This window comes from Ornithorhynchus anatinus, chromosome 16 (assembly GCF_004115215.2).
Source record: "Ornithorhynchus anatinus isolate Pmale09 chromosome 16, mOrnAna1.pri.v4, whole genome shotgun sequence".
Taxonomy (NCBI): Eukaryota; Metazoa; Chordata; class Mammalia; order Monotremata; family Ornithorhynchidae; genus Ornithorhynchus; species Ornithorhynchus anatinus.
In genome coordinates, this window is record NC_041743.1 from 4,061,006 (window position 1) to 4,085,754 (window position 24,749).

At 48.2% G+C, this 24,749-nt stretch overlaps 1 protein-coding gene across 3 annotated transcripts in view; it reads right to left on the minus strand.

Moving 5' to 3' along the window:
* Positions 1-22,591, minus strand: part of NME7 (NME/NM23 family member 7) — a 146,027-nt gene extending 123,436 nt beyond the window's left edge. Inside the window, exons 1-2 of one of the 3 annotated variants that reach the window (XM_007668860.3) lie at positions 22,497-22,591; positions 10,738-10,818 (exon numbers count right to left, since the gene is read on the minus strand). In XM_007668860.3, coding sequence (XP_007667050.1) covers positions 10,738-10,818; positions 22,497-22,499 — 84 coding nt within the window. In that variant the 5' untranslated portion in view covers positions 22,500-22,591. Of the gene's footprint in view, positions 1-10,737; positions 10,819-11,615; positions 11,797-22,496 lie in introns of those variants that run through there. The other 2 variants (XM_001514197.5, XM_007668861.4) reach the window with 2 other exon arrangements.
* Between the last annotated feature and the right edge of the window lie 2,158 nt (positions 22,592-24,749).

Below are 24,749 nucleotides of genomic sequence, written 5' to 3' on the forward strand. Positions count from 1 at the left end.
TCTGGGAACCCCCAAAATGAAAGCATTTATTAGAAAATATTTTCAGTGCTCGAGTTGGAGCCAATTTTAATATTAACCATGGTAATCGTTTCACGTGTTAACCCTGCTGTGCGACCTCGAGCAAGTCGCCTCACTTCTCTGTGTCGTAATTTCCTCAACTGTAAAATGAAGATTCGATACCTATTCTCCCTCTCCCCATGAGATTGTGAGCCCCACATGGGACAGGGACTGTAGCCGATCTGATCATTTTGTATCTAGCCTAGTGTTTAGCACACAGTAAGCACTTGCATATTACATTTATTATTATCGTTAGTATTATTAAGCCCTATGTGCCAAGCACCGTACAAAGTGCTGGAGTAGATGCAAGACAATCAAGTTAGACACGGTCCCTGTCCCACAGCGGGGCCCCGGCATATAAGGAAATGAGAACGTGTCACTTCTCACTGAAGGAAGTCACTTAACCTCTCTGGGCCTCAGTTCCCTCATCTGTAAAATGGGAATTAAGACCCTGAGCCCCAAGTGAGACAGGGACCGCGTCCAACCCGATTCGCTTTATATCCACCCCACCGCTTAATAGTGCCTGGCACAAAGTGCTTAACAAATGCCAGAATTATTATTGTCTGCTGTGTGACCTTAGGCAGGTCACTTCATTTTTCGGAGCCTCAGTTCCCTCATCTGTAGAATGGGAATTAAGACTGTGAGCCCCAAGTGAGCCAGGGAGTGTCCAACCCGATTATCTTGTATCTACCCCAGTGCTTAGAACAATGCCTGGAAAATACCGTTATTATTATTATTATTATTATTAAGATGGGATGACCATCTGTTTTTATGACTGCAATTGTGAAAATTCCCTTTTAAGTACTGTTGGTTGGCTTGTAAATCCTACTGGCCGGTGCTCCCTGTTTTATTATACCCAAAAAAGTACTTAGAGGCTAGGGGACGGTAGGACGGATATTAATTTATGTTCACTTAATACAGATTTTTAACATATAGTCCTCTAGACTGTAAACTCGTTGTGGGCAGGGAACGTGTCTACCAACTCCGATAGACTGCATTCTCTCAAGCGCTTAGTAGAGTGCTCTGCACACAGTAAGCGCTCAATAAATACAACAGTGTGATTGAGATGTACCTAGGACTCTGTTCTAATTTTCCACCAGTCCTAGCAAACGCCACTTTAAAAGAATGTTATGTCTTTGACCAGAGAGTAAGATCACAAATCCGTATTCTATCGCCTCACTAGAAAAGATTTTTGACATAAGGCCTTCTTTTTCAACTGATCTGTTTTAACTTTGGCATTCTCTTGACGCACTGTTTAGGGGACTGCGGTGCGTTAAGTTTTTTTCCTGGCTCTAGTGAGACTGTACCAGCAGGGCTAGTGGAAAGTACATGGAGCCGGGAACCAGGATACCTGGGGCCTGGTCCCAACTCTGTCCCTGGACTGAAGAGTTGAATTATTTCAGATATTTGTCATTTAGTCATTTTCTCCACGGTTCCTCAGCTAGGAGGTGGCGAGGGACGTGGGGAGGGGTACAGAATCAGTGAAGTGAATTGACTGAGCTTTTGGCCCGGGCAGAGCGCTAAGCTCTTGGGAAATACAATAAAGTTACCCTCGAGGAGCTTACAGTCGAGGAGGCGAACGGCAAATAAGCCCCGTGGAAGGGGTAGGAGGGGCGTGATAACCCGCTGGGCCCATCGGATTTTACGGAGAAGACTCCCGCTTTCCCTGAGGAATGGAGAGATAATTAGGAGGTAGGCAAGGTAAAGCCTGGTTCTGCTCGGTGATGTGAGTTGCATGAGAGTGGGAAAGAACAGTAGACAACCCAGAGGGAGAGACAAGAGAGAGAAGAAAAGGGACTTGAGGTCCATGAGACAGTTTAGTTTCAAAGAGCACAGGGCAATGGCAGAAACGATAAAGAGAAAATGACTGGGGGGTGGAGGGTGCCTGAGAAGAATAATCAGAAAAAGATACAGAGGTAGAAATAACAATGGAGCAAAGAGGAGGTGAAAAACCCCAAATAATAAAGAGCCGGAAGGAGGCTTAACAAAAAGCAACCACGTCACATTTATGTCCAACTCAATATCCCTTACACAGTCCGCTTAATTCTGCTCCTGGATCACCAAGATGGCAGTGGTCAAGTGAGGAAAATTATAATCTATACTGTGTACATGCGCATACGAGGAGCAGCGTGGTGCGGTGGATAGAGCACGGGCCTGCGAGTCAGAAGGTCATGGGTCCTAACCCTGCCTCTGCCACTTGTCTGCTGTGTAGCCTTGGACAGGTCACTTCACTTCTCTGTGCCTCAGTTACCTCGTCTGCAAAATGGGGATGAGGACTGTGAGCCGTATGGGGGACAGGGACTGTGTCCAACCCGATTTGCTTGTATCCACCCAAGCGTTTAGTACAGTGCCTGGCACCTAGTAAGTGCTTTACAAATACCACCGTTAGTTATAGGCACATAAATGTACATCCTAGACTTTTGTGGGCAGGGAATGGGTCTGTTATATTGTACTCTCCCAAGCGCTCTGCACACAGTGAGCGCTCAATAAATACAATTGACTGATTAACTCTTCCAAGCAAAATGAGCTAGCCCCAGTTGCCTAGAAGTTGCCCGGATCCAGCCCAAGGCACAGGACGGGGAATTTCAGGGATAAGAGAGGCTGTGCTCTCTCCTAGTGGTTGTCGGGGGCCTCTGACATTTCTCCTGAGAATCCACCCCAGGCTCTCTCATCAAAGCTCCCAAGAAAAGTAGCTCCAAGATACTACATCTTCTTTCTGCTCCAGATATTACTTTTAAATAGGCACCGGGGGGTTGTATTTTTTTTTAATAACTCAAAAACAGAGCAACCTGTTGAAAGGAGGAGAGGAAAGGCAAGCAATGCCCGTCAAAGAAAGAAGAGCAGCTTCCTCGTAATCACTCAGAGAGACACGTTCCAAACATACGGGGGAATATCACCGAGGAAGTCCCACGCTCATTCATTCATTCGATCGTACTTATTGAGCGCTTACTGTGTGCAAAGCACTGTAATGGACAATCTAACGAAACATACCAGCTCCTGCAAACCTAACAGCTCAACACATTTGCTGTCTTTATTCACCCCTCCCTCAGCCCCACAGCACTTACATTTATATCCGTGATTTATTTATGTTAAGGTCTGTCTCCTGCTCTATGTGAGCTCATTGAGGGCAGGAAACGTGTCTATCGATTCTGTTCTATTGCCCTCTCCCAAGCGCTTCGTATAGCGCTTCCCAAGCACTCACTCCCTCGGTGAACTCATCCGCTCTCACGGCTTTGACTACCATCTCTACGCAGATGACACGCAGATCTACATCTCCGCCCCTGTCCTCTCCCCCTCCCTTCGGGCTCGCATCTCCTCCAGCCTCCGGGACGTCTCCACCTGGATGTCGGCCCGCCACCTAAAACTCGACATGAGCGAGACTGAGCTCCTCATCTTCCCTCCCAAACCCGGTCCGCTCCCAGACTTCTCCATCACCGTGGATGGCACGACCGTCCTTCCCGTCCCGCAGGCCCGCGATCTCGGTGTCATCCTTGACTCGTCCCTCTCGTTCACCCCACACATCCTATCCGTTACCGAGACCTGCCGGTTTCACCTCTACGATATCGCCAAGATCCGCCCTTTCCTCTCCACCCAAACGGCTACCTTACTATTACGGGCTCTTGTTATATCCCGGCTAGACTACCGTGTCGGCCTTCTCTCTGACCTCCCTTCCTCCTCTCTCGCCCCGCTCCGGTCTATTCTTCACTCCGCTGCCCGGCTCATCTTCCCGCAGAAACGATCTGGGCATGTCACTCCCCTTCTTAAACAACTCGGGTGGTTGCCTGTCGACCTCCGCTCCAAACAGAAACTCCTCACTCTAGGCTTCGAGGCTCTCCATCACCTTGCCCCTTCCTACCTCTCCTCCCTTCTCTCTTTCTACCGCCCACCCCGCACGCTCCGCTCCTCCGCCGCCCACCTCCTCGCCGTCCCTCGGTCTCGCCCATCCCGCCGTCGACCCCCGGGTCACGTCCTCCCGCGGTCCCGGAACGCCCTCCCTCCTCACCTCCGCCAAACTGATTCCCTTTCCCTCTTCAAAACCTTACTTAAAAATCACCTCCTCCAAGAGGCCTTCCCAGACTGAGCTCCTCTTCCCCCTCTACTCCCTCTGCCATCCCCCCTTTACCTCTCCGCAGCTTAAGCCTCATTTTCCCCTTTTCCCTCTGCTCCTCCACCTCTCCCTTCCCATCCCCACAGCACCGTACTCGTCCGCTCAACTGTATATATTTTCGTTACCCTATTTATTTTGTTAATGAGTTGTACATCGCCTCGATTCTATTTAGTTGCCATTGTTTTTACGAGATGTTCTTCCCCTTGACGCTGTTTAGTGCCATCGTTCTCGTCTGTCCGTCTCCCCCGATCAGACCGTAAGCCCGTCAAACGGCAGGGACCGTCTCTATCTGTTGCCGACTTGTTCATCCCAAGCGCTTAGTACAGTGCTCTGCACATAGTAAGCGCTCAATAAATACTATTGAATGAATGAATGAATATAGTCCTCTGCACACGGTAAGCGCTTAATACGACTGATTGAACACAGCTCGGGGCCTGGGGAAGCAGTCAGGAGACCCAGGCCTGCTGGGTGATCTTGAGTATATCACAACCTCTCTGGGCCTCCATTTCCTCCCCTCTATAACGGGGATCGTACGCTCCGGGAGCAATTGTACTGTTCTCTCCCAAGCGCTGAGCACTGGGCTCTGCACATAGTAAGCGCTCGATCAATCAGTGCTATTTATTGAGCACTTACTGTGTGCAGAACACTAAGCGCTTGGGAGAGTTCAGTGCAACAGAGTTGGTAGACGTGACTACTGGCCACGACTGATTAGACTGTCGATTAGACTGTAAGCCCGTCAAAGGGCAGGGACCGTCTCTATCTGTTACCGATTTGTCCATTCCAAGCGCTTAGTACAGTGCTCTGCACATAGTAAGCGCTCGATAAATACTATTGAATGGACGACTGATTATCCTGTAACTACTACAGTGCTTGGGACATAACACAAAATAATTAAGCCACCATTAAAAGAAAAGACACCTCCCCACCCAAGTGGCGGAGCCGGGATTAGAACCCACGTCCCCTGACTCTCAAGCCCATGCTCTTACCACTAAGCCATCCTGCTGCTCTGTAACTACGGTGTTCATTAAGCGCTTACTATGTGCCAGGCACTGTACTAAGCGCTGGGATGGATACAAGCAAATAGGGTTGGACCCAGCCCCTTGTCCCACCTGGGGCTCACAATCTCAATTCCCATTTTATTCATTCATTCATTCATTCAATAGTATTTATTGAGCGCTTACTATGTGCAGAGCACTGTACTAAGCGCTTGGGACGAACAAGTCGGCAACAGATAGAGACAGTCCCTGCCGTTTGACGGGCTTACAGTCTAATCGGGGGAGATGGACAGACAAGAACAATGGCAATAAATAGAGTCAGGGGGAAGAACATCTCGTAAAAACAATGGCAACTAAATAGAATCAGATGAGGGAACTGAGGCGCAAAGAAATGAAGTGACTTGACCAAGGTCACACAGCAGGCAAGGGGCAGAGTCGGAATTAGAACCCACGACCTTCTGCATCCCAGGGCCATGCTCTATCCACTGTGCCATGCTGCTTCTCAATGACTAATTAAACCGAGAAATAGAAATCCAGTCATTGGAACTGATTCCGGCATAAAACGTCCACAGAATAAATTAATAATGAAACAGAATAAAAGATTTTCTTTTAAAATCTTTGATTTAATCTCTATTTAATGATCTTACCCTGAAAAGAGGTACCGGCTTGATGAATCTTTGAAAGTTTTTTTTTTCCTTTTTTTTTCAGTCTGCTTAGCAATGTTCTCTGGGCAAGGCAATGAAAACAAGCTAAAACTCAGAGAATGGCACATGGCTTTCCTGCACCGAGGATCGGTTTGTGAATTGAGTTAACATAGAGGAACAAAATATGAAAATGATTTGAGAAGGAAGCACACAACGACTCATCAGGGATTGAGAGGAGGATGTGATTAAGCCTGCTCCCAATAATCAGAAACAAAAGTACTCTGTGCTAAAACGTGGCCAACAATCAGGTAGTGCGCAGTTACACATGGGGCTCTTTTTATTTTATTTCGTTAATGGTATTTGATAAAACGGAAGAACCTGGCCTGGGAGCCACTGGATCTGGTTTCTACTCCCAGCTCCATCACTTGTCTGCTGGGTGACCTTGGACAAGTCACTTCACTTCTTTGGGCTTCAGTTCCCATATCTGCCGAACAGGGATTCAATACCTGTTCGCCCTCCCACTTAGACTGTGAGCCCCCTGTGGGATCTGACTATCTTGTATTTACCCCAGAGCGTAGTACAGTGCTTGGCACATAGCAAACGCTTAAGAAATATCCCAGTTGTTATTCAATGGGATTCTTAGAGAAGAAAATGGCAAACACTAATGTTATTCCTGCCTAAAAGGTAAACCCTTAAATATCTCAATTATTATTCAGTGGAATCCTCGGAGCAGAAAATAGTAATCATTTATGTCATTCCTGCCTATAAAGGCCTACTATGTGTGGCGACAAGATACGATGGTCTGGTATATGATGGCAGGAAATATACACCCATTCCATGTTTCCTCTTTCTTGCACTTATGGGAAGTCAATCAATGGGTTTGATTAGAAATCCCCAGTTGTCATTTCCCTTAAGCCATCGTATATTTTCTAAAACAGTCTCAAGGAAAATTTGCCTGAGACCACCACAAAATCACGGTTCCCACCCGGTTTTAAAATTAGAACAACGGTGAAAGGCTAACGGATTGCATTTTTAAAAGTGATCCTGCTTCTGCCCTATCTCTCTGCCCCACCCCTCTTCTCCATCCCTCCTTATGTTCATTCAATCGCATTTATTGAGCGCTTATTGTGTGCTGTACTAAGCGCTTGGGAGAGTATCTCTCCCCATCGCTCCTTCCCCGTGTCTGCCAACTTCTCCATTTCTACGGCCACATTAAAGCAGGACTAAAGCCCGGTGCCAACTCGCTGTGCCCGTGTTTTATCTTTTCGTCTAGTTCTTTTTGAGCAATGCGAAACGTCCCGTTGGCAACGTTACATAATACCGATGAACGTCATCTCCTCCTCCTCTACTTCTTCCTCCTCCTGACAATTTGTGCTTAAAATCACCGGGAAGCAATATTGAAAATGCTGATCTCACAAAGTAGCAATAATACTTTGTACTTAGACAATGACCTTTCTCTAGGGAGCTCAAAGTGCTTTACAAACAAATTTCAATTATCTTTTCAACATCCTTGTCAGATAGAAAGGTACAAATTTCCTTCCAACACATGGATGCGACGGGATATTTTAAGTTGCAGTTTGCTCGACGTTGTATTTAATGGGATGGGGTAGGCCAAAGAAATAAATAGGCTTTACCATCCTCTGAAGAACCAATAACCCTGCGCTCTTTTGATAGGAGAGTCACTACATTCTGTGGCCTGAAGTAAGGAGATAAATATTGTATAGGAAACTGAATGGATGAAATGAATGCTTGTTTTTCCATTTAAATAGATGAGGCTTGTGAGTGGGCAAAGGCTTTGGCCATTCAAGGCAACACAATGGAAAATAAAGGCCCATTACTTAAAATACCATTCTCTCCCCCCAACACACAAAACCTAAAGGGAAAAGAAACAAGATTCTGAAATCATTCGTCTTCCATAAGTTGCCACAAAAAAAAAAATAATACTAATAATGCCTTACCGGGAATAAATACCATTATATTCAGGCCAGCTCAAATTATCACTTCTAGAGTACCCGCTTAATGATTAAACATCAAGTTTAAAATACCTTTGGGGGGTCAAATCTCTGACTAGCTTAGTGAATTTCCTTTCTTCCCATCAAGACATTTAGGGAATATGTCGGTAATATGAGATTATTGCCTTCTTCCCTCTATTCTCCCTCAGCCAGAAAATAAAAGAACTACCCTCCTGAATTTTTGAGCACCGAATTTCGTTCCTAATTCCAAGGTACAATCTCTTATTTGATAGCTGCGTCATTCACTGGATCGGAGAAGCTAAGAGAAACAGAAATAGTTTTCAACTGTACCTCTAAAATTTTACTTTCTGTTCTTGTTGCTACAGAAACAGAGAATAGGCCTCAGAGGGCCCTGTCCGAAATAGTTACCTCAACCATGACACAAATTCCTACATTTCTGAGCCCGTGCGGGTTTTCGATTCTCAATGGCTCTGCTCTTTCCTCCCCACAAGAAGTCATTTCTTCCCCGCAACCCGGCATCTTCCCTTCTAATCCCTCTTATTGACGAGATTTAAGTTTATGAAAAGACTTTCCGTCGACTCAGGTTGGCCCTTATGATCCCAACTCTCCCACTTCTACAATGCATGGGACAGCAGTTGGTCAAAGGTCTAGAGAGGCCACCTCTGCGGAGTTCAGTGAGGTGGGGAGAGGAGATCAATGAGTTGTATTTCCTATTTATTGAGTACCGACTGAGCACCGAACCAAGCACTTTCGGGGAGTCAAATCCAACAGAGTTGGTAGACGTGTTCCCTGCCCGTGACGAGCTTGCGGTCTAGAAGGAGAGACAGATATTAATATGAATAACAACAAAAGCTAGGAGAAGGAAAGCCTACGTCTGTGACTGGATTTTGTTTTAGGGACCTTCGATTTAGGATGCCTGCTGTCTTATCTGATGTAATCCTGTTAAACGTTGCTTGCTAGTAGTGATTTTCCCTACTACTTCAACCGACCTGAAGTTTAGTCAAACGCTTCTTTATCTCAACAGCACCAACAACAACAAAAAAAAATCAAACATCCAGGGTGCCGTGTCCTGGGTACCTGTGAGCCTAACTCCAACTCCCAATCAAGGGAGGAAACGGAAACCTCTTCAGAAAGCAGCTCTCTTCTCAGGCCCGGAGTGTGGCTAGACATTGACCCTCACACTTGCCGGGGGATTAAACGTGAAGATGGGGATGGCGGGGAGCAGCGTGGCCTAGTGGAAGGAGCCCGGGCCCGTGAGTCCGAAAGGAACTGGGATCTAATCCCGGCTCTGCCATTTGTCTGATTGTATGACCTCGGACGAGTCGCTTCAATTTCTGGGCCTCAGTTCCCTCATCTGAAAATCGGAGAGTCTCCTACTTAGACTGTACGCGCTCTGGGGTGTACGCTCGTTGTGGGCAGAGAACGTGACTGCCCGTACTCTCCCAAGCGGTCAGTACGGTGTTATACGCGCAGTAAGCGCTCAATACGACTGATTGATTGATGAAGGACAGGGACTGTGTCCGACCTGATTAATTTGTACTTATCCCAGTGCTTAAAATAATCCTTGACACAAAGTAAGTGCTTAAACACCACGAATAATAATAAAAAAGGAAGCATCAAGTCATCTCAGGGGGATTTTTATGCCAGGCACTGTATTAAGGGCTGGGGTAGATACAAGTTAATCAGTTTGAGCGCACATGAGGCTCGCAGTCTTAATCCTCAGTTTACACGAGGTAACTGAGGCACAGAGAAGTGAAGTGACTTGCCCCAGGTCACCCAGCAGACGAGTGGCGGAGCCGGGATTAGATCCCAGGTCCTTTCTGACTCCCAGACCCGGGCTCGATCATTTAGCAAAGGCCCACACTTATCATATACCCCAAGAGGGGAAGCAGACACGGAGACCTGCCCTCAAGAAGCTTAGAGTCTACATTATTAATTCCCACCTGAGTATTCTTTCCCAGTGCTTAGGACCGCGCTGTGCACACAGTAAGTGCTTGACAGATACTATTACTATTACTTAATAGCAGCTAGTATTTAAGGGATGAGGAAAAGCCGGGTAATTTAGAGTTTAAAAAAAGCCTCGTTTCGGAAGAGGCAGACGCGTAGTGGTATCGAAAAATTATTCAACCCAAGTAGGCCGATGCCAGTTGGAAGGTCTCCAAATATTTGCATTTCTGGAATAACAGCGCCCGAGAGAACACTGAAGGAACAGCCACTACTTAACCACCTCTGGGACCTCGCCTTGATTGTACCACTCACTGACTCACGGGTGAATCACTCCGCTGAATCACTCTGAGACTCCTTGAACCCAGGGAGATAGAACCCCAGGGAGATACTGCAGCAGATATACCTTTCCCGGGAGGGATATTTTGAGGATTAATAGCATGTCCATATCAAGTCCTTTGCACCTCAAAGAGGGAGTAGCCACCTGAGATAATAGTAATAGCCATAACAAATTCTTCCCTACGTCTCAGCAGGTACAGTGTAGCCTGACTTGACTTTTACAGCTCTCTTTAAAAATAATAATAATAATAATGATGGTATTTGTTAAGCGCTTACTACGTGCAGAGCGCCGTCCTACGTGCTGGGGTAGATACAGGGTAATCAGGTTGTCCCACGTGAGGCTCACGGTCTTCATCCCCGTTTTCCGGATGAGGTAACTGAGGCCCAGAGAAGTGAAGTGACTTGCCCACAGTCTCACAGCTGACAAGTGGCAGAGCTGGGATTCGAACCCATGACCTCTGACTCCCAAGCCCAGGCTCTTTCCACTGAGCCAGGCTGCATCCCATTTGACCAAAGAGTCCTTTAGTCAAAGGCCTCTTACCAGTGGCTTTTGATTCCTTGCAACCCAATTATCATTGTAAGGAATTTTTTTTAAACAAAAAAATTAGTAATATGTACCGAGATCACGTTGTGCAGAACGCTGTACGAAGCGCTTGGCACCGTAAACCAACAAATACCTGCTCTTCCCGGAGGCCCCGGAGATCTGGAAGTGTTTTGAAGTGGGAAACCGATGCCGAAGAAGAAAATCTGAACCGTAACTGTACATCGGGAAAAACTGTGTCATAAAAATCAAATAGATGTCACAACCCTTGCCTTTCCCAATATATTACAACTTTCAACGTTGAAGTCCCCGAAAGGGAGACTCAACAAGGTATTGGATGAGAAGAGATGTAACTTGGGGAACTATCTTGAACAAACCAAACAGGGGCTGAAAGAACAAGCTGATTTTTATAATTTGGCAAGTCATCCCAATTTATTTCAAAGCAGCTGTATGTTTCAGGCATTAACTCACTCGGACGTCCTGGAGTGTCCTGTCCGGTTTGTAAACTAGAACTTTTCCACCCCCCGAAATCCGACGGGATGTGCAATATACCTGTGTTATTTATTTGATATTCGCCCCATCCCCAACCCCACAGCACTTATGAACATAGCTTTAAATTATATATTACAAATTATTTATTCATATTAACGTCTGTCTCCTCCTCTAGACGTAAGGCAGGGAACTTAACTGCTGATTCTGTTGTACTGTGCTCTCCCGAGTGCTTAGTACAGCGCTCCGCGTAGAGTAAGCGCTCGGGAAGTCCCACTGATCGACCGATCCTTCTCGAGACCCTACCGTCGGATGTTTTCTCAATCCACATTCCTTTGGAATGGCTTTCTCAAACACACCGGGAGTACCGTATCTTAAAACCATAAGTAAGGGGAAATTGTGACCTTCAGCCAGCTGATACCGGCGAGGGTTAGAACAGAGTAGTTTGCATTAGGGTTCCAAAGAGCACATTTCACATTACCTTGAACATTCTGAGAATATAATGGCCTATTAAAGATTTATTACCGTACGCCGAAGGCAAGTAACCACGGCAATTCCTCTAAGGCGGCACTCTTAGATGCTGAGGTGATAGCAGCAACAGAAATAGCACGCCAGCGACCGAAAGGTCTACGTCTTCATCTTTCTGTCGCCGGCTGGACTTCTGAATAGCCTAAAGTTGCATCCGACCCAAAATCCAGATGCCCGTTTACTCTGAATTATGTCAAATATTAACTCGGCTTCGGTTGAGCCCAAACTAGTTTCTGGCCTGCACAGACTGTCCTCGGAGAACGATCGCTCGGTCATAAATCCTCCCCTGGGAAAGCAGCTGGAAGCCGGACCTGCCTCCATTTGGCTCTGTTTTCATCAGCTGACACCACCCCTTGTCCTATTCTCCCCCTTAAGAAAGCGAGGTTAGCAAACGAAATTCAGGGGGGGGCTGGGGGGGAGTAGAACTGAATTATCAAACACCATTAAATCTTCCTAAGCCTAATCCTCTCACATACTTTAATTGCATTAGGATTTAAGCCAAACCGAGTTAACAAAATCTCTTTTACTCTGAGAACGTCATTTTTCTGTGGTTTACAGTGGACCATCTGCTCTCGGAAAACGTCTGGTGCTCAGTGCTTGGGCTCTGTCCCACCCTCCCTTTACCCAGGTGTACGACAGTTACGTTTTTCCACTGGCCGGGAACAACAACGGCAGCAAAAACGACGATAACGATCATAATCGTAATAATTGCGGTGTTCGTTAAGCTCTTACTGTGTGCCAAGCACTGTACTAAGGGCTGGGGTGCGTACGAGATCATCATGTCAGACACGGTCCCTGGCCCACATGGGGCTCGGGCTCCAAGCAGGATGGAGATCGGGCTTTGAATCCCCATTTTACAGATGGGGAAACTGAGGCACGGAACAATGAAGTGACCCATCCAAGGTCACACAGAAGGCTGGTGGCAGAGCGGGGATTAGAACCCATATCCTCTGTCTCCCAGGCCTGGGCTCTATCCACTGAGCCACGCTGCTTCTCTCCCGCAAGACAAAGCCTCAAGAGAGGAACGTTTGTGTCAGTAGCGTTGCTCGTAGCAAATGTCCAACTCTGGGAAGTCGAATACGTCTGGTGAAGCGGCGTGGCTTAGTGGAAAGAGCCCGGGCTAGGGATTCAGAGGACATGGGTTCTAATCCCGCCTCCGCCACTTGTCTGCTGTATGACCTTGGGCAAGTCACTTAACTTCTCTGTGCCTCAGTGACCTCATCTGTAAAATGGGGATTAAAAGTGTGAGCCCCACGTGGGACAATCTGATTACCCTGTATCTACCCCAGCGCTTAGAACACTGCCTGGTACATAGGAAGTGCTTAACAAATACCATCATTCCCCGTTTAGACTGTGAGCCCGGCATTGGGCAGGGATGGTCTCTATCTGTTGCCGAATTATACATTCCAAGCGCTTAGTACAGTGCTGTGCCCACAGGAGGTGCTCAATAAATACTGTAGCCCGTCAAAGGGCAGGGACTGTCTCTATCTGTTACCGATTTGTACATTCCAAGCGCTTAGTGCAGTGCTCTGCACATAGTAAGCGCTCAATAAATACTATTGAATGACTGAATGACTACTCCCCAAGAAGGTAAACGTGCCCTTGAGAAGGAGCGGTGCCCTAGCGGAAAGAACCCGGGCCCGGGACCCGGGCTCTAACCCTGGCTCGCCCGCCTACCCTCTGCGTGACCTTGGGCAAGTCACTCAACTATCCTTTGTCTCGGTTCCCTAATCTGCAAAACGGGAATTTGATCTCCCTCTCATACCGGGAACCCCATGTGGGACCTGATTATCTTCTATCTACCCCAGTGTTTAGAACGGTGCTTGACACCGATAAGCTCTTAGTAATGTTGGCATTTGTTAAGCGCTTACTATGTGCAGAGCACTGTCCCGATATAGGGTAATCAGGTTGTCCCACGTGAGGCTCACAATCTTCAACCCCATTTTATAGATGAGGTCACTGAGGCACAGAGAAGTGAAGTGACTTGCCCACAGTCAGCTGACAAGTGGCAGAGCCGGGATTCGAACCCATGACCCCTGACTCCCGAACCCAGGCTCTTTCCACTGAGCCACGCCGCTTCCCTAGCGAATTCCTTCTTAGCAAATTCCACAGTTATTATTATTATTCTCCTTGGTCATACTACCTCTCCAGGGCTGCGCCTGCCCTGTGACTCCATCAGAGGGAAGCCCCAAATTGAGGAGGAAGCCGATCTATCAGTTATTCAACTGAGATCCAGGTGAATGGGAAGAAGAAATCAATTTTAAGTCCTCGGGACGGGAGCCAGTTTGGCCTTCATTTGATTCAGTGGCGCTCCAATAAATCATCAGGTGTACTACTATACAAGTAAATAATCTTTTCACAGTTCTTCCCTTAATAATAATAATTATTATGGTATTTGTTAAGTGTTTACTACGCGCCAGGCGCTGTCCTAGGCACTGGTGTGGATACAAGCAAATCGGATTGGACACAGTCTCACAGGCTCAATCCCCATTTTCCTGATGAGGTAACTGAGGCACAGAGAATAATAATAATAATCACGGTATCTGTTAAGCGCTTACTATGTGCCAACCACCGTTCTAAGCACTGAGGCAGATACAGAGTATTCAGGTTGTCCCACGTGGGGCTCAGTCTTAATCCCCATTTTCCAGAGGAGGTAACTGAGGCACAGAGAAGTTCAGTGACTTGCCCCGAGTCACACTGCTGACGAGTGGCGGAGCCGGGATTAGAACCCACGACTTTCGGATTCCCAGGCCCACGCTCTATCCACTATGCCATGCTGCTTTTTTTAAATTACTTTCCTCCACTGGGCAAACTGGGGCTTCCTCTCTTTCAGCCCGATAAAGCTTGTCTCTATAACTTTTAAGTCAATGAATGCCCCATGAAGAAACAATGTTCCAGTGTCTTTCCTTTAACAATACAATTATGAATCATTCAGGGCCACAAAAGTGATCGTTAAATTTTGATCGACGTGAAGAAACCCTAGTGTGGCTAACGATATCTTTTCTATATCAGAAGCATTCAAGAAGCAGCATGGCCGAGTGCATAGAGCACAGGCCCGGAGGCCAGACGGGCCTGGGTTCAAATGCCGGCTCTGCCACTTGTCCGCTGTGTGACCTTGGGCAAGTCACTCAACATCATTCTGCCTCAGTTACCTCATCTGCAAAATGGGGATTACGGCTGTGAGCCCCATGTGGGCCAGGGACCGTGTCCAATCTGAGTAACTTGTATTCACCGTGGTGCTTAATATAGTGCCGGGCACATAGTAAGCACTTGACAACTACCTTTTTTTTTTTTTTAAAAGAGATTTTGGCAAAAATAGGCCTCCTCCTCTAGTCTGTAAACTGGCAGTGGGAGGGAATCGTTTACTCCCACGGGCCTCTGTATTACACTCTTGCAAGTGTTTACTACACTGCTCGGAACAGTTTGTGCTCAATAAAATCGCTCAATCATTGACTGATCTTTGATCAGTTCTGGTTGTTCATCTGTTTTTCATCTTCCAGCATCTTCCAAATCAGCTTAGCTTGTATTTACCTCAGTGCTTAGTACAGTTCCTGGCACATAGTAAGCGCTCAACCATAAAAAAAAAACCCAAAGTAGTCAACATCCTTCTTTTCCAATAGTATCGACTGAATGCTTACTGCGTGCAGAGCACTGTCCTAAGCGTTTGGGAGAGTTGGCAGACGTATCCCCTATCCAGGTGGATTTTACAGCCTGGAGAGGGAGGCAGTCATTAAAAGAGATTACAGAGATGCACGTAAATTAATCCCTAAATTCTTGAAGCAGCGTGGCTCAGTGGAAAGAGCCCGGGCTTGGGAGTCGGAGGTCACGAGTTCGACTCCCGGCTCTGCCACTTGTCAGCTGTGTGACTGTGGGCGAGTCACTTCACTTCCCTGGGCCTCAGTTACCTCATCTGGAAAATGGGGATGAAGACTGTGAGCCTCACGTGGGACAACCTGACTCCCCTGTATCTACCCCAGCGCCTAAAACAGCGCTCTGCACATAGTAAGCGCTTAACAAATACCAACATTATTATTATTAAATTCGGGCCCATTGAATTCCGCCCCCGTCGACGGAACTATAAGACGGAACACAGGGAGACGAACACCACGGGGAGGGGAAGGAGCTGAGGAAAGGAGACGAAATTCACTAACCATTTAGTGTTTGGCCACAAGACAAAAATTCTCTTATGCAAAAGGGTCCATGGATTTTTGGGAAGTGGTCACCTTCCAACATATCGCGCGAACAGGACAAGCTGCCAATCACTCGCTAATGGAGAGTGGAGAAGTTAGCTCTCCTGAATGAACATATCAGTGCTCAAGAGAAAGGGCAATCAGTCCAACGACCAGTGGCATTTATTGAGCGCTTTACTGTGTGTAGAGCACTGTAGTGTCTGGGAGAGTGCAATCTGTGTTGGTAGGCACTTCCCCGGCCCTCAGAGAGTTTATAATTTAGAGGGCAGGGTACTCGGCGCGGCTTACTGGAAAGAACACTGGCTTGGGAGTCAGAGGTCGCGGGTTGTAATCCCGCCTCCGCCACTCGTCCGCTGTGTGACCTTGGGCGAGTCACTCAACATCATTCTGCCTCAGCTATCTCAGCTGCAAAATGGGGATTAAAAATGTGAGCCCCTTGTGGGACAACCTGATTACCCCGTATCTACGAATTATTATTATCATTACCATATCATTATTATTACATAAGAGAAATTGCAATTTACTAGGTGCTCAGAAGCAGCGGGACTGGGAGTTATGAGATCTCGGTTCTTGCCTTTTTTACGGTATTTGTGAAGCGGTTAATACGTGCCAGGCACTGTACTAAGCACTGGGGTGGATACAAGTTAATCAGGTTGGACTCAGTCCCTCTCCCACATGGGGCTCACAGTCTTAATCCCCATTTTCAGGGGAGGTAACTGAAGCACCGAAAAGTGAAGTGACTTGCCCAAGGTCACACAGCAGACAAGTGGCGGAGCCCGGATTAGAACCCAGGTCCTTCCGACTCTCGGGCCCGCGTTCTATCCACTGGGACACGCTGCTTCACAACTTGCCTCGGGCAAGTAAGTGGCAAAACCGCTCAAGACCCCAGATTCTTCAACCATCAAAGAGGGTAGGGGAAATGGAATTTCTATGGCGCAACGGTAAAGGGAAAGCACTTTTAAAAAGGAAGATTAGTTCAGTTAGTGTCGTCATTCTAATATAAGGTGAAAAAATGATTCTCACTCATGTGTTTAGAGGCCAGGGCATGAAAGCCCACCTAGAGAAGAAGAGGAGCCTAGCGGACAGAGCCCGGGCCCGGGAGGCGGAGGACCTAGGTTCTAATCCTGGCTCGGTCCCTTGCTGCTGTGGGACCCTGGGCAACTCATTTTGCTTCTCTGAGCCTCAGTTTCCTCATCTGTAAAATGGGGATTCAATGCCAGCTCTCCCTCTTCCTTAGCCCGTGAGTCCCAGGTAGGACAGGGACCGTGTCCAACCTGGTGATCTTGTATCTCTCCCCCTGCCATGCTTGGTATCTAGTAAGCGCTTAACAAACACCACAGTGATTATTATTAACGGGGCTCAACTGCACTCCCGGATTGCTTAGCCTTTAGCGCACTGCCCTGCACTCGGTGGGATGACGACGACGACGGCATCTGCTAAGCGCTTACTATGTGCCGAACACTGTTCTAAGCACCGAGCGTAGGAAACACCACCATCACTACCGTTTCAAACAGGTCAACTGGGGTAAGTCACTTCATCTCTTTGGCCCGATCCGTATTCTCATCGGCAAAATGGGGGAATTCTAATTATCTTCTACTTCAGAAAGGGTTGAGAAGATTAATGAATTCCGACAGCTAAGTACTTCATGATTCTCAATTGAAACAAGTTCAAAGTCATTATTATGACAGTGGATGAGGAGAAATATTTTTGTTGTTATTCTGGCGCGGGGGAGGGATAAACAGCCCTCTATTTTCAATCTGTCAATAGTATTTATAGAGCGCTTACTGCGTCAAGAGCACTGTGCTCAGCGCTTGGGAGAGTATAATAGAACAATACAACAGAAAGAATATTATAAAGGATCTCGTTGGTGATGGAACCGGAGTGCCATCTACTGTGCAGTAAGACTTTCATTCATTCAAAAGTATTTATTGAGCGCTTACTATGTGCAGTGCACTGTCCAGTACATCAATCATTCAACCAACTGTAATTTATTGAGCACTCACTATGTGCAGAGCACTGTAGGCACTTGGGAGAATATAGGACATCATACTTGGAAGTCATGTCCCCTGCCCACAACAAGCTTACGGTCTAGAGGGGGAGACGGACGTTAAATAAATTATAAATAAATTATTCATATGTGGATAAGTGCTCTGGCGATGAGGGAGGGGTGTATAAAGGGTTCAGATCCAGGGAGTGAGAAGGGTGAGAAGCAGCCGGGCGTCGTGGATCGGGCCCGGGCCTGGGAGTCAGAATGATAATAATAACGTTGGTATTTGTTAAGCGCTTACTATGAGCAGAGCACTGTTCTAAGCGCTGGGGGAAATACAGGGCCATCAGGTTGTCCCACGTGAGGCTCACAGTTAATCCCCATTTTACGGATGAGGGAACTGAGGCACCGAGAAGTTAAGTGACTTGCCCACAGTCACACAGCTGACAAGTGGCAGAGGCGGAATTCGAACCCATGGCCTCCGACTCCCAAGCCCGGGCTCTTTCCACTGAGCCACGCTGCTTCTCTAAGGACCTGGGTTCTAATCGCGGCTCTACCACTTGTCTGCTGTGTGACCTTAGGCAAGTCACTTCACCTCTCTGGGCCTCAGTTATCCCTCTGTAATGGGGATCGAGACTGGGAGCCCCATGTAGGACAGGGACTGGGTCCAACTAGATCTGCTTGTGTGCAGCCCAGCGTTTAGCACTGTGCCTGGCACATAGTAAGTGCTTAAATATATCATCCTCATCAACGCTGTGCAACGGCAGCGCGGAAGGGGGTGGGACGGGAGGAAAAACGAGGGCCTAATCAGGGAAGGCCTCCTGGAGGGGATGTACCTTCAATAAGGCTTACCTCTTGTCTCTCCTACTTACCCTCTGAGCCCCATCCGGGATCGGATTATCTTCTATCTACCCCAGCACTTAGTGCAGTGTGTGGCACGTAGTAAGCGCTTAACAAATACCACAATTCTTCTTGTAAGTGTGTCTAGCTGTGGGACATCGATTTAGGGGAAGCAGCGCGGCTCAGTGGAAAGAGCCCAGGCTTGGGAGTCAGAGGTTGTGGGTTCTAATTCCAGCTCCGCCCCTTGTCAGCTGTGTGACTTTGGGCAAGTCACTTGCTTCTCTGGGCCTCAGTGACCTCATCTGGAAAATGGGGATGAAGACTGGGAGCCCCACGTGGGACAACCTGATCACCTTGTATCCCCCCAGCGCATAGAACGGTGCTTTGCACATAGTAAGTGCTTAACAAATGCCATCATTATTACTATTATTATTATTATTATTAGATGAGGTTGAACGATCTATCCTTCCTTGACCACTAGATGGGGATGTTTCATTGGTTTTCCAATCCCGAACAGAAAAATAATAATAATAATAAGAATAATAGTTTGTTAAGCGTTTACCATGTGCCAGGCACTGTTCTAAGCACTGGGCACTGCTTTAAGAAATACTATTACAACTCAGGCACCCCAACCGCCAACAAAACCTAATTTCTGGTGAATCTTGGATGACAATCGGTGGAATTTATTGGGAAAAGATTATACAGATATGGGCCTAAGTGTTATGGGTATGGGGTGGGAATAATAATAATAACGTTGGTATTTGTTAAGCGCTTACTAGGTGCAGAGCACTGTTCTAAGCGCTGGGGTAGATATAGGGTCATCAGGTTGTCCCCCGTGAGGCTCGCAGTTAATCCCCGTTTTACAGATGAGGTAACTGAAGCACAGAGAAGTGAAGTGACTTGCCTACAGTCACACAGCTGACAAGTGGCAGAGCCGGGATTCGAACCCATGACCTCTGACTCCCAAGCCCGGGCTCTTTCCACTGAGCCACGCTGTTTGGTGATACTTAGATACAACCATCCCACAGTATGCCACCAAGGGATAGGGTCCTACACAATTTGTGGATTTTCTCCAGCGTACATAGGGCCTAGCCCCCCTAGGTGGCCATCACTGCAGGGAAATTAATTCATTCATTCAATCGTATCTATTGAGCATTTACTGTGTGCAGAGCACTATACTAAGCGCTTGGAACGCACAATTCGGCAACGGGTAGAGCCGGTCCCTGCCCGACGACGGGCTCGCAGTCTAAAAAGGGGACACAGCAAAACAAAGCAAGCAGACAGGCATCGATACCATCAAAATAAATAGAATCGTAGATAGAGACACATCATTAATAAGAGTAATAAATAATATATACAAATATACACAAGGGCTGGGGGAAGGGGGTAGAGCAGGAGGAGGGAGTAGGGGGAATAGGGAGGGGAAGAGGGGCGGAGGGAAAGAGAGGGCTCAGTCTGGGAAGGCCTCCTGGAGTAGGTGAGATCTCAGTAGGGTTTTGAAGAGGGGAGAGAGAGTTCCCTCTCCGCTCCTTCTCCCTCTCAGCCGTTTTCCTGTCTATATTCCCATACCCCGAATTCTCCCTCGTCTTTATTTTTTTTTAAACTAACCAATGAAAAGCAGTGCGGTCTAGTGGATAGAGCCCGGGCCCGGAAATCAGAAAGACCTGAGTTCTAAAGACGCTCGGGCCAGTCGCTTCACTGGGCCTCGGTTCCCTCGGCTGGAAAATGGGGATTGAGACTGTGGGACGGACTGGGTCCAACCCGATTTCCTTGCGTCCACCCCAGCGCTTAGTACAGTGCCTGGCGCATAGTAAGTGCTTAACATACACCATTATCATCACGGTGCTCTCCACACAGTACACGCTCATTAAATACGATCTACTGACTGATCGACTTGGCCGGCAGAGGAGAGCTGGCACACTGAGGACCACATCCTGAATTCTCACAAAATGTCACAACACCCCAAAGGTGCAGGGTCTTGAGGACCCGAAAGAGGGATCGGGAGGGAGGAGAGGCAGGGTCAGCAGGGGGGCCAACAGCTATTACAATTAGACTTCAATCCCTGCCTGGTTTTTTATTGTGCACTGAAGGGGGAGTGTGGGAAGGGAGCGCTTAGTACAGTGCCCGGCGTATGAGAAGCATGGCATAGTGGATAGAGCCCGGGCCTGGAAGTCAGAAGGTCGTGGGTTCTAATCCCAGCTCCGCCATTTGCGGTGTGACCTTGGGCAAATCACTTTAGTAATCTGGGCCTCAGTTCCCTCATCTGTAAAATGGGGATCGAAACTGGGGGCCCCCTGTGGGTCAGGGACTAGGTCCAGTGGGATTTGCTGGTATCCACCCCAGCACTTAGTATAATGCGTGGCATGTAACAAGCACTTAACAAACAAATGCCACAATTACTATGATGATAGCCTTCCCTCTAGACATTAATGAAGAAGCGTGTGGAGGGAGGGGCAATTTGGGTCATGGCGAAGGCCGCTGAGGGGAAAGGGGCACACTGGGGAAGGAGCGTGGCTTAGTGGGAAGAGACCGGGTTTGGGAGTCAGAGGTCTGGGGTTCTAATTCTGGCTCTGCCCCCTGTCAGCTGTGTGACTGGGCAAGTCACAACTTCTCTGGGCCTCAGTTACCATCATGGGTTCTAATCCCGGCCCTGCCCCTTGTCAGCTGTGTGACTGGGCAAGTCACAACTTCTCTGGGCCTCAGCTACCATCATGGGTTCTAATCCCGGCCCTGCCCCTTGTCAGCTGTGTGACTTTGGGCAAGTCACTTCACTGGGCCTCAGTTACCATCATGGGTTCTAAACCCGGCCCTGCCCCTTGTCAGCTGTGTGTGACCCTGGGCAAGTCACTTGCTTCTCTGGGCCTCAGGTCCCTCCTCTGTAAAATGGGGATTAACTGGGAGCCTCACGTGGGATAACCTGATGACGCTGTGTCTACCCCGGCGCTAAGAACGGTGCTCTGCACATAGTAAGCGCTTAACAAATATAATTATTATTAAAATGGGGATGAAGCCTGGGAGCCCCAAGTGGGACAACCTGATGACCTTGGCTCCATCTACCCCAGTGCTTAGAACAGGGCTCAGCACGTAGTAAGGATTAACAACCACCATCCCGGCTCTGCCCCTTGTCAGCTGTTGTGACTGTGGACAAGTCACTTCACTTCTCTGGGCCTCAGTTCCCTCATCTGGAAAATGGGGATGAAGACTGTGAACCTCCTGTGGAACAACCTGAGGACCCTGGATCTCCCCCAGCGCTTAGAACAGTGCTCTGCACCTAGTAAGCGCTTAACAAATACCAATATTATTATTAGAGAAGCAGCGTGGCTCAATGGAAACAGCACAGGATTGGGAGTCAGAGGTCATGGGTTCGAATTCGACTTGCCAGCCGTGTGACTGTGGGCAAGCCACTTCACTTCTCTGGGCCTCAGTTCCCTCATCTGGAAAATGGGGATGAAGACCGGGAGCCTCACATGGGACAACCTGATGACCCTGGATCTCCCCCAGCGCTTAGAACAGCGCTCTGGCACATAGTAAGCGCTTCACAAATATTCATTCATTCAATAGCATTTATGGAGCGCTTACTATGTGCAGAGCACTGTACTAAGCGCTTGGAATGGACAAATGGGTAACAGATAGAGACAGTCCCTGCCCTTTGAGGGGCTTACGGTCTAATCGAAATATCAACAGTATCATTATTATTGGAGGGGGCAGGGGAGGCCCCAAGGACCCCAGCTAACGGTCACTTCCCTCCCCAGGACGAAGGGAGGGGGTCAAAGGGCAACGGGCCCCCCGAGAGAGTGGCACAAGGCGCCCGCGCATGCGCGCCCGTCCGCCCGTCCATCAACCCGGCCGCCCGTCACTCACCATGGTGTCGGCGACGCCGGGCCCGGGCACCCCAGCGGCCCGCGCTCTCGCGAGACTTCCCCCCGCGCTTGGCCAACGCGCCGCGTTTCTATGGCAACGGAGCCCCGCCCCCCCGCGCGCGCCTCGAGAGGCCCCGCCCACTTCCGGAAATCTCCTCTATGTCGTCACGCGGAGGGACGTCACCCCTCCGCCCCCCTCCCTGGCCTGCAAAATAATCTCGTTCATTCAATAGTATTTCATTCAACAGTATTTGTGGAGCGCTTACTATGTGCAGAGCACTGTACTAAGCGCTTGGAATGGACAAATCGGCAACAGATAGAAACAGTCCTTGCCCTTTGACGGGCTTACAGTCTCATCGGGGGAGACAGACAAAAACAATAGCAATAAATAGAATCAAGGGGATGAACATCTCATTAAAACAATAGCAAATAAATAGAATCAAGTGCAAATAAATAGAACCAATCTAATAATCACGTTGGTATTTGTTAAGCGCTTACTCTGTGCAGAGCACTGTTCTAAGCGCTGGGGGAGATCCAGGGTCATCAGGTTGCCCCACTTGAGGCTCCCAGTCTTCATCCCCATTTGACAGATGAGGGAACTGAGGCCCAGAGAAGTGACTTGCCCACAGTTCCACAGCTGACAAGTGGCAGAGCCGGGATTCGAACCCATGACCTCTGACTCCCAAGCCCGGGCTCTTGCCACTGAGCCACGCTGCTTCTCTAATAATAATGTTGGTATTTGTTAAGCGCTTACTATGTGCAGAGCACTGTTCTAAGCGCTGGGGGAGATACAAGGTCATCAGGTTGTCCCACGTGAGGCTCACAGTCTTCATCCCCATTTGACAGATGAGGGAACTGAGGCCCAGAGAAGTAAAGTGACTTGCCCACGGTCACACAGCTGACAAGTGGCAGAGCTGGGATTCGAACCCATGACCTCTGACTCCCAAGCCCAGGCTCTTTCCACTGAGCCACGCCGCTTCCCAAATCTGACAAAAGGCCTATTTTCAGGGATTTATTTGATTGCTGCGTTCACTCCGGCTCTACTGCGTTTCAGTAATAGGTTAGACTGGGGTTAGACATAATATTAATAATAATAATTTGTTAAGCGCTTACTGTGTGCCATGCACTCTACTAAGCACTGGGGTGGAGATAAACAAAGCAGGGTGGACACCATCCCTGTCCCACATAGGGCTCACAGTCTTAACCCCCATTTTACAGATGAGGCAATTGAGGCCCAGAGAAGTGAAGTGACTTGCCCAAGGTCACACAGCGGACAAGTGAGAGAGCTGGGATTAGAACCTATGACCTTCTGATTCCCAGATCTGTGCTCTATCCACTAAGCCCTGCTGCTTCTTCTCAAGTGCTTAACAAATACCATTTTTTTAAAAAAAGAGTAAAATGACTCTGCCACTTGTCTGCTGGGTGATCTTAGGCGACCCACTTAACTTCTCTCTGTAAAACGGGTATTAAATAAAAATAAAGTTGGTATTTGCTAAGCGCTTACTATGTGCCTAGCACTGTTCTAAGTGCTGAGGGCAATACAAGGTAATCAGGCTGTCCCCCGCAGGGCTCACAGTCTTCATCCCCATTTTACAGATGAGTGGAGGTGAGGCCCAGAGAAGTGAAGTGACTTGTCCAAGGTCACACAGCTGACACTCAGCAGAGGCAGGATTAGAACCCATGATTTTCTGACTCCCAAGCCCCGGCTCTTTCTCCTGAGCCACTGTGAGCCCCACGTGGGACATCCTGATTACGTTGTATCTACTATCTTGGCACGTAGTAAACGCTTAAAAAACGACCATTATCATTATTGTGATTATGATGATTATTAAAGAGCCTGGTTAGGGGGCAGGGCCCAGAGAAGCAGCTTGGCTAAGTGAAAAGAGCCCGGGCTTGAGAGTCAGAGGTTGTGGGTTCTAATCTCGGCTCCTCCCTTGTCTGCTGTGTGGCCTTGGGCAAGCCACTTCACTAGAGAAGCAGCGTGGCTCAGTGGCAAGAGCCAGGCTTGGGAGTCAGAGGTCATGGGTTCGAATCCCAGCTCTGCCACTTGTCAGCTGGGTGACTGTGGGCAAGTCACTTCACTTCTCTGGGCCTCAGTTCCCTCATCTGTAAAATAATCAATAAATACTATTGAATGAATGAATGAATAAAATGGGGATGAAGACTCGTGAGCCTCACGTGGGACAACCTGATGATCCTGGATCTACCCCAGCGCTTAGAACAGTGCTCTGTGCAGAGTAAGCGCTTAATAATA